Source organism: Pyrus communis, chromosome 11 (genome assembly GCF_963583255.1).
Source record: "Pyrus communis chromosome 11, drPyrComm1.1, whole genome shotgun sequence".
NCBI classification, from domain to species: domain Eukaryota; kingdom Viridiplantae; phylum Streptophyta; class Magnoliopsida; order Rosales; family Rosaceae; genus Pyrus; species Pyrus communis.
In genome coordinates, this window is record NC_084813.1 from 5,734,424 (window position 1) to 5,748,633 (window position 14,210).

The 14,210-nt window shown below is 37.9% G+C and overlaps 2 protein-coding genes across 2 annotated transcripts; both read right to left on the reverse strand.

Annotated features, from left to right (window-relative positions):
- Positions 1-324: 324 nt before the first annotated feature.
- On the reverse strand, positions 325-4,119 carry LOC137707733 (uncharacterized). The gene is made up of 5 exons (XM_068446643.1): positions 3,974-4,119; positions 3,311-3,890; positions 2,263-2,418; positions 1,704-2,070; positions 325-654 (listed from the first exon to the last, which is right to left on the reverse strand). The coding sequence occupies exons 2-4, from the start codon at positions 3,863-3,865 to the stop codon at positions 1,720-1,722; spliced, it is 1,062 nt and encodes a 353-aa protein (XP_068302744.1). The 5' UTR covers positions 3,866-3,890; positions 3,974-4,119; the 3' UTR covers positions 325-654; positions 1,704-1,719.
- A 3,423-nt stretch (positions 4,120-7,542) lies between these two features.
- On the reverse strand, positions 7,543-8,272 carry LOC137708937 (cytochrome P450 71D445-like). Its single transcript, XM_068448096.1, has 3 exons — positions 8,075-8,272; positions 7,900-8,001; positions 7,543-7,818 (listed from the first exon to the last, which is right to left on the reverse strand). The coding sequence occupies exons 1-3, from the start codon at positions 8,270-8,272 to the stop codon at positions 7,543-7,545; spliced, it is 576 nt and encodes a 191-aa protein (XP_068304197.1).
- Between the last annotated feature and the right edge of the window lie 5,938 nt (positions 8,273-14,210).

A 14,210-nucleotide genomic window follows, 5' to 3' on the forward strand; every position in this document is an offset into this window, starting at 1 on the left:
AACAGTCTTGCGGCATCGACAGTTGAAAGAGGTGGGTCGCAAACAGCTAGTAAGCAAATTTTATGAATTTTACGTTTGTTGGTTGGATGCGGACAACATATGAATATAACCATTTGCAGGTTATGGGAAATGTTATATTTTTAGGGGAGGTTATACCGATTATTTGGCAAAATTTTACATTGGTTTTGTATCATGTTTGTTTTGTTTTGGTTGAGCCTTGCAACAGATCAAGTCTGCTAGGATCACACGTGTGTACACGCATGAAATATGATCCCCTGCACCGCGCAGCTTCTACACCCAAGTCACTTTAAAATGCAGAAAATATAGAAAATATTGTAACAAGAATTCTTTGCAAACTAAAATATTCAGAAGAATCGGCCATTTTTAGTGTACAACCATATCCGTAATGAGAGCACAAGCTCAACAGACAGTAGGAATACATATAAAAGGGTAGCAGCCATATCGGTTTTCGATTTCCCTCGGAACTCAATGATTCAAAGTTTAATGACAAACATGGTGCTTCATGGACATTGGAAAAGCATACGATTATGATTACCGCAGAACAAGCTCTTTTCTAATATCATGCCAGACACTGCAAATCTTATAAGATTGTTGAAGGTTGCACCAAGAAGAAATGAAATGCCTCAGCTTTACCTGATAAATTCAATCAAAGACAATACATTAATTTACAGAGGCAATTGCAAAACGTGAACCTGTCAATTGCAAAACGTGAAAACATAGTAAGCGAAACAAGTGCACACATGATTTAATGCTATCTTATAGTTCCTACAATATTTACCGTCATGTCTGACTCCAAATATTCCGATGAGAAGAGGAAAACCTGATGTCTAACTAACACACGTATCATCTTCTAAGTAAGTTTTTGGCCAGGAAAACCTGATGACTTCAGTTCTCATATGTCTCCTTTCCCAACATATGAGAACTGAAGTCAATATCCTTCGTGTGCGCAAGGGAAAATAATAACTACAATCTTCTACTATAACCATTTCTGTTGCTTGATCAGAAAAAATTAGGCCTGTGCCAAACTGCTGGCAAACAAGGTGTGACAGATTCAAGTCACTCAGGTTGTTGAGATCTGGCTTTCCAACTGTTTAATAAACTAAACCAACCTGCTTTTAATTTGAAGCTTGATGCAAGAGCAGCAGGGCAGAAGCAAAACATATACATAAATACACTCACACACATCATCGTACTGTTCATCAAAACTTTTCAAGCAATTATATGTGATTGTTCTGACTTGTTCTGTCTATCAATGTCATGTTTATTAGGACTTTTCTTTTGGGGTAGTAAACACCACGACACTTTTTTCATAAAAAGAAAAAGACAAATTAAAGGAATGGAAAATATAAGTACTCCTTAATCTAGGCTTAAACCAAAGCAATATATGTGTATATGTAAAATGAGTTCAGCCCACTGATGTTCTGTAGTGAGATCAGCCAACTAGCATTAAACGAAACCAGACCTCAAAATAAAAAATTGTGTAGATGCATCGATAACTAAATGCACAATGAAGAGCATGCATCCTGATGCATAGCATGGTGTAAATGCAACACGACTTGCTTAACATGCAAGGGCAACAAAACCAAGTCACCTTCCTAAGAAAAATTATGATAATTCTAATCATGAATCAGACTAGAAATTCATCATTTATGTTAATTATTGAAGCACCAGAAGCACCATACCTAAGAATTATAAGATTCAGGTACTCTCATTCTTCAACCCATTTACTTTTTCTGACTCTTCTTTTATTCTCCAGACGGCTTCAACGTCATCAGTACGAAACCGTTGGGTAAAAGTTGATTCCTCCAGCGGGGTTGATGTGCCATTGGCAAAAGCAAGAAGACCAGTATAAGCAATCATGGCCCCATTGTCAATACAATACCTATCATCAGTTGCAAACAACCTTCCACCCCGTTCGGTGCACATGGTCCTCATCATCTCTTGCAACCGTTCATTGCAACCCACACCACCAACAATAAGAACATCTTTCTTGTCACAATGCGCCATTGCACGTTCTGTTATCTCCACAAGCATTGCAAACACATTTTCCTGAAGCAATAAGATAAATAAGATAAGTTAATCATGTAGGTAGACCATTGGTATAGTTGTCAAAGTCGTTATTCTTCGTCTTTTGCTTGCAGAGCTATTAAATTGAAAAACTCAGTCGCTCGGTTTTTTCTTGACAAGCTCCATCGATTCAAACCTATATTCTCATGAAAATAGCATTGATTCCAATTTTACCTGAAGCGAGTAGCACAGGTCTGCAGGTGTGCACTCGTCATTCTTGAGCTTTTCCACAGCAGTAGCTTCAATATAGCTCAAAATTCCACTAAAAGACACATCCATTCCTTTGACAACATAAGGAAGATCTATAAACTGTTCTCCTTTCTTTGCAAGCTGCAAGGGGGAGGGATCACACAAGTCATGATATAAGCACTTCCAAAAAGGAATTCAATTCAAGCACTGAGCATGAGTGTATGGTTAAAGTAGGCATAATAATAGTAATATGGATGACACTAACGATGATAAAAATTCTGTGCAATCTAAGGCAAGATGAACAATCCAATATGATAAAATACATGCAAGGCACGGGAAGTTGACGGCAAAAACTGATAACCCCAATATTGAGCAATCGATCTCCACAAGCATTTAAAACTTGTGAAGAAACTGTCAAAGTATACATGTATTAAGAAAGATAATCTACTACTCAACTATGAGGGGTTCATAGATTTCAAATGCACCACATATAAGCCGCAAGTCGGCCACCCACAATGTAATACATAGAAATATCATAACGGCATTCTCAACTTCAGAAAGAAGAATCCGAGTAATTGACAACCAACATTCACATCTTACAATCTCGACGAACCATCAAAATCAGGCTTCTTCAATGATACTAAATCTAGGATTAGGTACCATATGAAAATATCAAACAAGAACTGCAAACTCAACCTATTCTCTAATACCACGGGCTGCTTAGGCAACAAGAAACAAGGAAGCCATTTCACCTCCTGTCTACATTAATGCCACCATCTCCCATACAATACAAATTTTTCTCCATTGTGCTCTCTTTGTGGTAACAATCATTTTAATGAGTTTAAATGTTACAATGGAATCAAATAAGTTTCATGTTCAATTTATCTTTTTGATAAATGCTTTGTTCGTTATCATTAAAAAATCAGCCTGACCTCAAACTTTGGCCAGGTCAAGCTCCAACCAATTAACAACAACTATGCAAAGTTTCAACCTCCACTGGTAAAACGGAATGAAAATACCGCATTCAAGTTACCTGCTCAATGTTATATCCCGGGGCTGGATCATTGGAGAGTGTTAATACCCTGGCGAACCGATCCAAGCAGTTTCCAACAGCGATATCAATGGTCTCGCCAAAGATTCGATACCTCCCTTCACTATATGCAATTACCTGTGTGTTCCCACCACTAACATACAACACAACAGGATCATCTGCACCGGTCACAACCCTTCCCATCTCAATATGTGCAATACAGTGATTAACTGCAACAATGGGCTTCTTCCACAGCTGTGAAAGAACCCTCACAACAATGGCAGCAACTTGTAGTGGTGCTCCCATGCCAGGACCCTTGGTGTAACAGAGGCAATCAATTTCCTTAGGCGTTATTTGGGCAGTTTCCAAAGCAGATTTGACCAGCGGGAGGATGTGTTGAAAGTGATGTTGTGCAGTTTCCCGGGGAAGGAACCCTTGACCGGGAGGAGTAATGTATGTGTGGCGTGGGTTCGACAAAATTGTGCCATCTAAAGTGACGACCCCGACACCAATCTTGTTGGCCGAACCCTCGAACCCTAGAGCTATCATTCTCTTCATTTTTGCCGACGAATTCAGGCACGCCCTGTAAAGCAAAACCAAATTCAAACAAAGTCGAACAGATTCGCCTCAACTATTTTTTAAGCAACGACATCTAAATTTTCATACCAAAGAGTGGATGAAGTGGCGGTGGTTGGCCGCTGAGGAAGACCTGAAGTCGCGACGGCTGGCGGTGGATGGTGGTGGTCTCTGAACTGGTTTGGTCGGGGTTCGAGTATTAGACAATCGAGGAGGGGAGACTCAAGCGAACTGACCTGAGTCTTCTCTCTTAATACTTGGAATCAAACCAACGGTTGAGATTTAATTTCAACCAATCCAATTCCAATGGCTATAATTATTTAAAAAATATTTATATTTGATTCGGTTCAGTATTACCAAACATACTGTGCTGTGATCCCAAATCTCGTACCAAAAGTTTTGGGAGTTTTTTCAGTTTCAGTTACTAAATGGTTCGGGGTTCACGCTTTTGATTTTTTTGGGTCGGGTTTGGATTTTTAGGTTTTTTTTAGGGAAATATCTTAAAATTGGATAATTTTATAATATTGAAACAAAAATAGGATAAATTGGTCATGCACAGCCATACACATTATGTACAAAATTGAAATTACTAAAATACCCACATATAAATGGGTTATTTGCTCCCATTTTCTGATTTCTCTCGCTACTTTCTCTCTCCCTCCTTCTCTCTTCTTTCACTTTCTCCCTCATGCACTCTCTCTCCCCTTCTCACTGTGCACACACGATGCACTGTCATCCCGACCAACACCATCCAGATCGAAGCTGCCACCAATTTCATCTCGTCCTCACGAGTCTAAAACACCTAGCCTTGTCACAAATCACATCCCCAATCGTTGGGATCGAAACTCAAGCAGGCCACGAGTTTTTCGGCCATTTTCCAACAACACAAACAACCGAGACTTGAGACCACCACGACTGGACTCACATCAAGGGTGGGAACAAGGCCCAATCATTAAATGTTGGTGTGTTTGTTGGATGAATTTTTAAGGATTTGCCCATTGTATGTACAGGACATACACATGATATGCACACATATTTGGGCCAACCCAAAAACCCAGATGAATTAATACTTAGAAGTTAAATTATGGCTTGTGTTTCATATTGGGGCCTATGGGTTGTGGAATAAATTTCAAGTTTTGACGTGCTACAAAACTGGGATGTAACAATTTCTGGTTCAATTGTCCAATTGCAGAAATTTGTGAAAATTTTTCTGTAATGTGCATGTGGTATGCATATGGTGTGCATGGCTAACTTCATAATAATATTCCAATTCCAAAAACCTAGAGCTCACATCACTCTTTTCGAAATCAGAAAAATGACGTCATCACCTACGACATCACCACCATTTACACTATATGCACATCATATGTATGTTACATGCATATGATATGCATAGAACTGGAGATCGAGCAACGAGTTGCTTTTCGCATTAATAAGAAACTTTAACGACAACCTATTGGTATAATGAATACAATTAAAACATAATTGTTACGTATATAAGGTTACAGTGGCAGTTTGAAAAGTCTTGTTACGTATATCAATCACCGCTTAACCATGCACGTGAAAAACATGATACTCGTTGTCGTTATTTCATGGACATGCATGATCCTTAAGATCCTTTAAGCTTTTTCTTCATTTTTTTTTTTTTGCTGAGGCCAACTAGGTTGTGGTCATACTCGCTAAATTTCAGGGCACAACATACATGCATCATAACTAGTGAACATTCCCGCTTCTCATATTAAGATGTAGCCATGCACACGATATCCACACCACATGCACTTTACAGAAAAAATTTCATAAATTTTTGCAATTGGACACTTGAACCAGAAATTGTTCCATCCCAGTTTTGTAGCACGTCAAAACTTGAAATCTATTCCACAACCCATAGGCCCCAACATGAAACACAAACCCTAATTTATCTTCTTAGTATTAATTCATCTGGGTTTTTGGGTTGGCTCACATTTGTGAGCATATCATGTGCATGCCGTGTACATGCAGTGGGCAAATCCTGAAATATTCATCGAACAAAACACCAACATTTAATGACTGGGCTTTGTTCCCACCCTTGATGTCAGTCCAGTGGTGGTGGTCTCGAGCTTCGGTTGTTCGTGTTGTCGGAAAATGGTCGAAAAACTCGCGGCCTGCTTGAGTTTCGATCCCAACGATCAGGGATGAGATTTGTGACAAGGTTAGGTGTTTTGGACTCGTGAGGCCGAGATGAAATTGGTGGCAGCTTCGATTTGGACGGTGTTGGTCGGGATGACAGTGCATTGTGTGTGCACAGTGAGAAGGGGAGAGAGAGTGCATGAGGGAGAAAGTGAGAGAGGAGAGAGAGAGAGGGAGAGAGAGTAGAGAGAGAAACAAGAAAATAAGAGCAAATAACCCATTTATATACAAGGGAAATTAAGTCATTTCAACGTGTAGAAAAATCCTATTTCTATCCGATTTTTATACATGACGTGTGCATATTTGAAATGTCCTATTTCTGTTATAAGATTAAGAAAGTGTCCTCCTTCTGGGTGCCTTTTTTTTTATCAGCCCTACCATAGGAGTTAGGGTAAGCCACAAACAATGAGTCATTAAACATTTGGCATCAGACATGTTAATTATGAGAATCAAACTAATGGCGTGTTTATGTAAAGAGAATCGAATGAGAGGAATGGGGATTGCAGTTCTAGCAACAAGTTGTAGACCATGGCACCCTTGTCAGTGGTTGTGATCTCTTCATCAAAGTGTTGGATATATGAATAATTACCATGAAATTGTTCCCTGGTACTCACAATATCCATTTATTTCACAATTACGGGTTATAATTTGTTAATAGGATCTTGTAATTGAATCTGTAGATCCCTTATCCATTAGCAGAGCCAAGTACAAGGCTCTCCTAGGCTATATAGCATACGGAGAGTTTTGGTTCTTTAAGCTTAAAATATTAATATTTTGGATTATTTTATGATTTTTAATTGTTATATTCTACTTAGCAAATGAAAATTTTGAATCTTAAGACTCCCTTTAAGAAAAACAAGAGCTAATAAATGTTAAATAAACTCATAACTTTAACAAATATTATAATTTATTAGTAATACATTAAAACTTCCATACGACAAATGGTTCCTTATTTTATTCACTTCAAAGCTTTGAAGGTTATAAGCTTAGAAAACATAGTAAATTTCTTACTTCAAATGATTACTTTCAGGTTTACAATTATATAACTTTATGTAGGCAACAAAAGATTAAAATTTTGATTTCATAGTAAATCATTTTAGCTTAGCCCACCCATCGAATAATTCTTGGCTACACCATTACCCTTATCTCATTTTTCCCTTTTCACTAACAAACTGAACTTGTATCAAGTACCTCCTTCCTCACTATTTTCAGTATGATGTATGGCATGTTTCATAAAATGACGATTTTTTTTTTTTGCGCCTTTCATTATTTAGTGGAGATTTAACGTGTTGAACTAGTCGTCACATATATTCTCATTCTATAATTTGTACATACTATTCATATGCAAGAACTAGCCCCGTCTGTCTATTTTTAACTGACACGATTTGCATAGCTGGCATTATATCGATCAATATGTTGTTGGACAAAAAGAGAGGGAATATCACCTACTACCAATCAAGTGGAATGGGTGTTTTGAGAAAGTGCAAGTTCAATTATCGCAACACCAATGATATGCCAGGACACATTCTGCTACCAGACCCAAATGGAATATACTCAAAATCAAACCCCTTAAAGTCGATGGAAGAACCAAGGAACCTTTCTGGCTCAAAAGATTCAGCATCCACCCTCCAACTCTCAGGATCTCTTCCTAATGCCCATTCATTGATAATTACTTTCGATTTAATCGGTAATTCATAGCCGCTAATCTGGCACCTGTCCCTTGATTCTCTTGCGATTAAGGGGCTTGGAGTCCGCAATTGCCGTGTTTCCTTCACAACCGATTTCAAGTATTCAAGCTTTGGAACTTGTGTTTCTTCAATTTTTTTAGTGCCTTGGAGGACTTGTCTTACCTCAGCTTGGGCCCTCTCCATAACTCCTGGGTTTCTAAGCAACTCCGACATTACCCATTCTAATGTAGTAGCTGAAGTTTCACTCCCCCCACCAATGATGTCCTGCATGATTGCATTGCCAACAAAAAATATGCTTTGCTCATTAATGCACATATCAGTGCACAAGCCTACTTACCAAAATGACATCTTTCATCTGGTTGGTTGTCAAATTGAACTCCAGTTTATTGGACTCCTGATGATTGAGAAGCATGTCAACAAAATCATCCTCCTCCTTCTTGTCATTACCCATAGTGAACTCTTTGGATCTTTGCACCTTATGATCATTGATGATACTGTCAAGAATCTTTCCAATCTTGCTCTGCATCTTTCTCATTGTAGGTACGGTTCTCGTTGTAGGTCCGGTCATATGGTGCAAGTTTCCTATGATAGGAAGCTTCCATGGCCCCGGGGGTGACTTTCTGGCTTTGGATCTCTTCCAAAAAATAACCAGGATACAAAGGAAGACATAAGTGAAAAGCGGAAAACACGAGGTTTGGAGGAGGATTAGGGACATGATTAGATACCAAGGGAAGCCAACATCTTAAATACTTGTTGAATGTGGTTGATTCTGGGTTCGTGATCACCTTAAATACTTGTTGGGGAACAATAAAATAACTGCACGTGACAGTTCATCTCTATAATATATTGTTGGCGTAAGCCAACATCTTAGTTGCCATAGTTGGATTAGGATTATACTTATGTTTCCTACTTTGGTTGCAACTTACTCTAATGTTCCTTGTATCACAAGAAAAGGTTGTGCATATATATACAAAAAATTTGTGCGTATATATATAATGGAAAAGAATAAGAAAGAAAGATTGAAATGTAAAGTTAATTTTTACTTGGTATCAAAGCAGGTTTTGGCCTATCTCTTTCTTCCTTAATCCTTTAACCTAGCTGCCGATTTCTATAAACCTCAAAAAAAAGAGAAAAAAATTCCAGTAGCATCTCGAAGCAAGAGACACCGCTCACCCCTATCTTCCGAAAGAAGGAAAAAAAAAAGAAAAAAAAAAAAAAGAGGAGGAATCTCAACCTTAGCGTCTCAAAGCAAGAGACACTGCCTAAAAGAAGAAGAAAAAACACAAAACCTAGAAATCTGAAACACCTTCCATGGCTGACAACCAAGCCGTGATTCCCATCTTGGGTTCCGCTGCGCTGACTTCCAGCGAGCACTGCCAGACTTCATTCCAGCGAATTGGTTTGGCTGATCCTAAAGTTCAAACCCAAGTGAGGCAGCAAACAAGATGTGCTGACACAAGTGCTGGGTTAGTCTCTGACGTCAGCAGTAAAGGGAATGTGGGCCTCTAGAGCCCACCAGCAAACAACCATCAGGTTGGTGAGAATGCAATTAATACGGACGCAGACAGTTTGGGCCATCAACTTTCATTATTAAATTTCATTACTTCCCACGAACAAACCCACGATCCAAGTAACACGGCACAGCCTTAATTGCATCCGTTAATCTTGATACAATTTGGATCATTGACTTGGGCGCGAATAGAGATGTTGCCATTGCAAATAGAGGTGTTTCCCCAGTCACAGAGGTGGGTTCAGTAGCACTCTCTCCTACTCTCTCCTTACACAATTGCTTACTTGTTCCCACATTCCCTAGCCATTTATTAATGTGAATGTTTATGTGATTCGGATTAGGAACTTGAGTGAATAAATCGTTTTCGAATTTGTAAACAAATAATTTCTTACAAATTCATAAAACTTTCCACCATAGTGAATTCCGATCTGCATCATAAATGCATGAACATATTAAAGGGTAAAATTGCAGGTACTATTTGTTAGCAATAAAGGGCAAGGTTAGCTCCAACTTGGAAATTTCGTGGATATATCCAATTCTTAATTTATCATGAGCAATTGTAGAATGCAAAGAAAGACGAGACTTTGTTTCATCTTCATCCATTTTCTTTATAACATGTTTAATGAAGAAATTTTAGAGAGACCAATACAAACATAACACGATCTTGAATGGCAAAGAAACTGCTCAAAGATAATTTAGCAAAATTTTACAATTTGCAACCCCATCCATATGTGAAATCCAAGCATCTTTGTGACTTCTAATTTGTTTGTTTGTTCCGACAGTGATTAAACTATACATGTTAATTAACTTAATTTTTAGGTAATCACAAATTAGAAACTTCATTAATTACATTACAAGCTAATACTGATGCTGCATCATTGATGCTTTCAGCCTACTGATGCTGCATCAGTGATGATGCACCTACTGATGCTGCACTCAGATTTTCAGTGCATGACAAAGTTGATGCTGCACTTTAAGAATTGCAATTAGGATATGAAGCTCCACTTTGTTTTACCATTTAATCATACGCTTGGAATTGAATCCTGCTTATGTTGATGCTCCATTCATTCATGTGTTGTTTTTTCACATGTGAAGGTATGGATGAATATGAGACTCAATTCTTTGTTCTTTTGAACGTTTGGATTATAATGGCACAAGTCTTTACTATGAATGCACAATTGTTGAGGTATAGACAACAACAAAGGAGACAACGGGAAAGAACTAGTTTAGAGCAGAGGACATTTGTTAGACTTCATGTTAGGAGAGAGGAAATAAATCGTATCATGCGATTGAGTGATACTAACTGTTTGTGGGAGCTACGAATGGATAGGAATGCATTTGCAGTTTTATGTGATTTACTACAAATTCATGGTGGGTTGGTAGATGATGGTCATGTTACAATAGAGGAGCAAGTAGCAACTTTTGTTAACATATTAGCCCACCATAATAAAAACAGGTCAATGCAAGTTAGATTCATTAGGTCTGGTGAAACTATTAGTCGGTATATCCACAGAGTATTGTGTGCGTTGCTCAATTTGCAAGACGTGTTGTTTGCAAAACCAACCCCTATCCCAGAGGATTGCACGAAATCGAGATGGAAATGCTTTAAGGTAAGCATCATAGTAAAATCATTAATAACAAAATTATTTGTAATTGGTAATCAATATAAGTTTTTCTTTTGTCTAGGGTTGCTTAGGAGCGCTAGATGGAACATACATAGAGGTCACTGTGCCTGAGGTCGATAGACCAAGATATAGAACAAGGAAGGGTCATATAGCAACTAATGTGTTAGGTGTATGCACACATGACCTCATATTCGTATATGTGTTATCCGGTTGGGAAGGATCAGCTACTGATTCGAGAGTTCTTAGTGACGCTATTACTAGAGCTAATGGCCTTAAGGTCCCAACCGGTAAGATAGACAAGTACCTAGTATTCTTCCTTACCTTTGTTGGCCAACAACTAAAATTTATTATCAACTAATATAGGTACATACTATTTGGTTGATTCCGGATATACGAATGGTGAGAGTTTTCTAACATCGTATAGAGGCACTAGATACCATTTGCAAGAGTGGGAAGACAATTCATGTGCACCTAGGAATCATGAAGAATATTTTAATATGAAACACTGACGTGCTAGGAATGTCATTGAGAGATGTTTTGGCCTCCTCAAAAGACGTTGGGCTATCTTACGAAGTCCTTCCTACCATCCAATCAAGATTCAGGGACGAATGATCAACGCATGTAGTTTACTTCATAATTTTATCAGAATGTATATGGCGATTGATCCTGAGGAAAATGCAAGGCTTGCATTTGATGAATTGCCTATAGGGGAAGATTTACCAAAACTATTAGCCTACATTAAAACCGTTGAGTCAAGCCAAACATGGACTCAATGGAGGGATGATCTTGCAAGAGAAATATATGATGAGTGGAGAGGAAGGAGGGCTTGAAAATTGGTTGATATGGTAGTTGTTGTCATTGTCTTTTATTGTTTGATGACATTTTACTGAGATGATTGCTGTAATTGTTTTTTATTGTTTGAAGACTATTGAGATGTTTGTTTTTTATTGCTCAAATTATCAGCAAGAAGAAAATACTAACAATAAAGTAAAAGACAGAGAATAAACATTTAGCAAAATAACTTGCAGTAAACTGATTGCAATGGCCTTTTCATTTCTTCATATTGTAGAATCAAGCATATGTATATAAAAGACCAAAAAACGCTGGTTACAATAGCCTTTTCATTTCTTCGTTTTAGTCCCTTCTTACTTGCCGTAAGTTGTCTTACTAGCTAATACTGATGTTGCATCACTGATGCTTTCAGCCTACTGATGCTACATCAGTGATACCACACCTACTGACGCTGCATATGAAAACCAAAGAGTTGCAATACTGCCCAAAACAACAGTGAAAAAAAAAACATATATATTGTTCACTGGATTTGCTTTTTAATTGATCATATATATTGTTCACTGGATTACCTTTTCCACTAGGAAGTAATTTAGCTTTGTAAAAAGCTGTAGGCATATATTAACTTAATTGCATCATGTTTGCTCCACTAACAATATGTTTCTTTGTTTTACATATGTAATATTATGGTTTCTTTGATAGATTATATGGCCACCTCACGTAATTGGAATGATCATGATGAGGAAATACTGCTTACCATCATCGAGGAGATGGTAGTTAATGGTGTTAGGTGTGAGACCGGCAGTTTTAAGGCTGGTACATTTGTAATGGTAGCCACCAAGATGAGGGAGATGATTCCAGGCATTAATATAAAGCCAAAGCATATACAAAACAAGCTGAAGCGTCTAAAAGAAAAGTATTCCTCTGCATATGACATGATAAATACCTTTGGATTTGGTTACGATGACGAAAAAAAATGTGTTGTTGTGGATAATGACAATGTACTTCAGCTGTAAGTGAAGGTACATTTTGTTTCTTATTCTTTTTCAATTAGTTTCTTTAAAAGTCATAACTTTGATTTCTTTGGGTTCTTATTGTAGAAACATCCTAATGCATCTTACAAACAAAATAAGCCATTTCCGTTGTATCCACGCTTATGTACGGTGTTTGGGAGAGACCGAGCCACGGGTAGTATGGCTGAATCAGCAGCAGATGCAATCGAAAGCATGGGATTGGAAAATAAGGATGGTGATGAAACATTCGAGATGCCTCCGACTTCACCTACCCCATCTCCTTCTATTAGTGCATCAAGTGCATCTCAACCTATTAGGAAGAGGAAGAGGAATAAGAATGATGCTGATGCAAATATTGTAACTGTTATCCGTGAAGGTTGGGATAAAGCAATTATTGAAATGAAGAATTTAGGTGCAAGTTTTACTTTGAGAGAAGCGAAAGCCAAGTTACCTTCTCAGCTTCAAGCCATGGGTCTCATATATGATTAGGTGCTGAGAATTTCAATGAAATTAGTGAAAGATACTGATATGATGAGTATTTGGTGTACCCTAGATGACTCTCACAAGGCAGATTTCATTAAAATGTATATGGATGGCATCTGAGCATTAGGGGGTTTAGTATGATATGAACTACATCAACTTCTGGGGTTTAGTAAGACATTATCTTTTCTTTTTTTTTCCTGAAGTTAGGACGAATGTTTAATTTGGGATTTCATGTTTAAGTTCTGGATATTTCATGTTTATTGCTTTAGCAAGATAATATCATTAAACTTATATATTTTTCATCCTTGCATGACAACCAATGCCATAGACATCCAATTGTCTCACAGCTCAACTTATAACATACATATTGTTTGACATAATTTGCATTTCAATGTGATGACGAAGAGATGAAAGTAGATTGTGTCAAAGATTCCAACATAGCCATTGCATCAACGGTTGTTCTACCACGCCAACCTCTTCTTATGTAATTCATCACATATACATATTGTGGCTACACTGCCATGTGCCAAGTGCCAAGCCAATGGCATGCTCTCACCCTATTATTTTTTTAAATCACATAAAATTAATTGATGTATTATCCCACTAAATTAATTATATGAGCAACAAAGTACAAATACATGTCTCTTGTTTTCCGTTATACACGGTACGAAATATGAACACATCCAAGTATAGTGTACAAAATATATCATAGATAAGCAGCATCAAGAAGAAGAAGAAGAAAAAAAATTAATGTTCCGTCCCGTCCCAAACATTGTACCAAACAACAGATGGAATAGGGGTAAGTTAGTCATTTTAACGTTTTGGTTCCGTTCCGTCCTGCGCTTACCAAACACAAAACGAAAGAACTCTCTCATTCTGTCCTGCGTATACCAAACATCACATGGAACCACTATTCCGTCCCATCCCGTTCCGTCCCGTTTGCGTACCAAACGGCTCCCTACAGAACATGTTAGTCCAAGTGGGCTGACTGACTAAATGGGAGAAAGTGGGTTAACTGACCAAACTGGCCCAAGTGGGCTAACTGACCACCAA

What these genes read in the sequence shown, in the direction of transcription:
- LOC137707733 (XM_068446643.1), bottom strand. Translation starts at nt 3,865, where the DNA reads ATGAAGAGAATGATAGCTCTAGGGTTCGAGGGTTCGGCCAACAAGATT. An exon ending in CGGGATATAACATTGAGCAG is followed by an intron (nt 2,419 to 3,310) that starts GTAACTTGAATG and finishes TCCCCCTTGCAG; the next exon opens with CTTGCAAAGAAAGGAGAACA. An exon ending in ACCTGTGCTACTCGCTTCAG is followed by an intron (nt 2,071 to 2,262) that starts GTAAAATTGGAA and finishes TTATTGCTTCAG; the next exon opens with GAAAATGTGTTTGCAATGCT.
- LOC137708937 (XM_068448096.1), bottom strand. Translation starts at nt 8,272, where the DNA reads ATGAGAAAGATGCAGAGCAAGATTGGAAAGATTCTTGACAGTATCATC. An exon ending in AGATGAAAGATGTCATTTTG is followed by an intron (nt 8,002 to 8,074) that starts GTAAGTAGGCTT and finishes GCAATCATGCAG; the next exon opens with GACATCATTGGTGGGGGGAG. An exon ending in TGGAGAGGGCCCAAGCTGAG is followed by an intron (nt 7,819 to 7,899) that starts GTAAGACAAGTC and finishes TCGGTTGTGAAG; the next exon opens with GAAACACGGCAATTGCGGAC.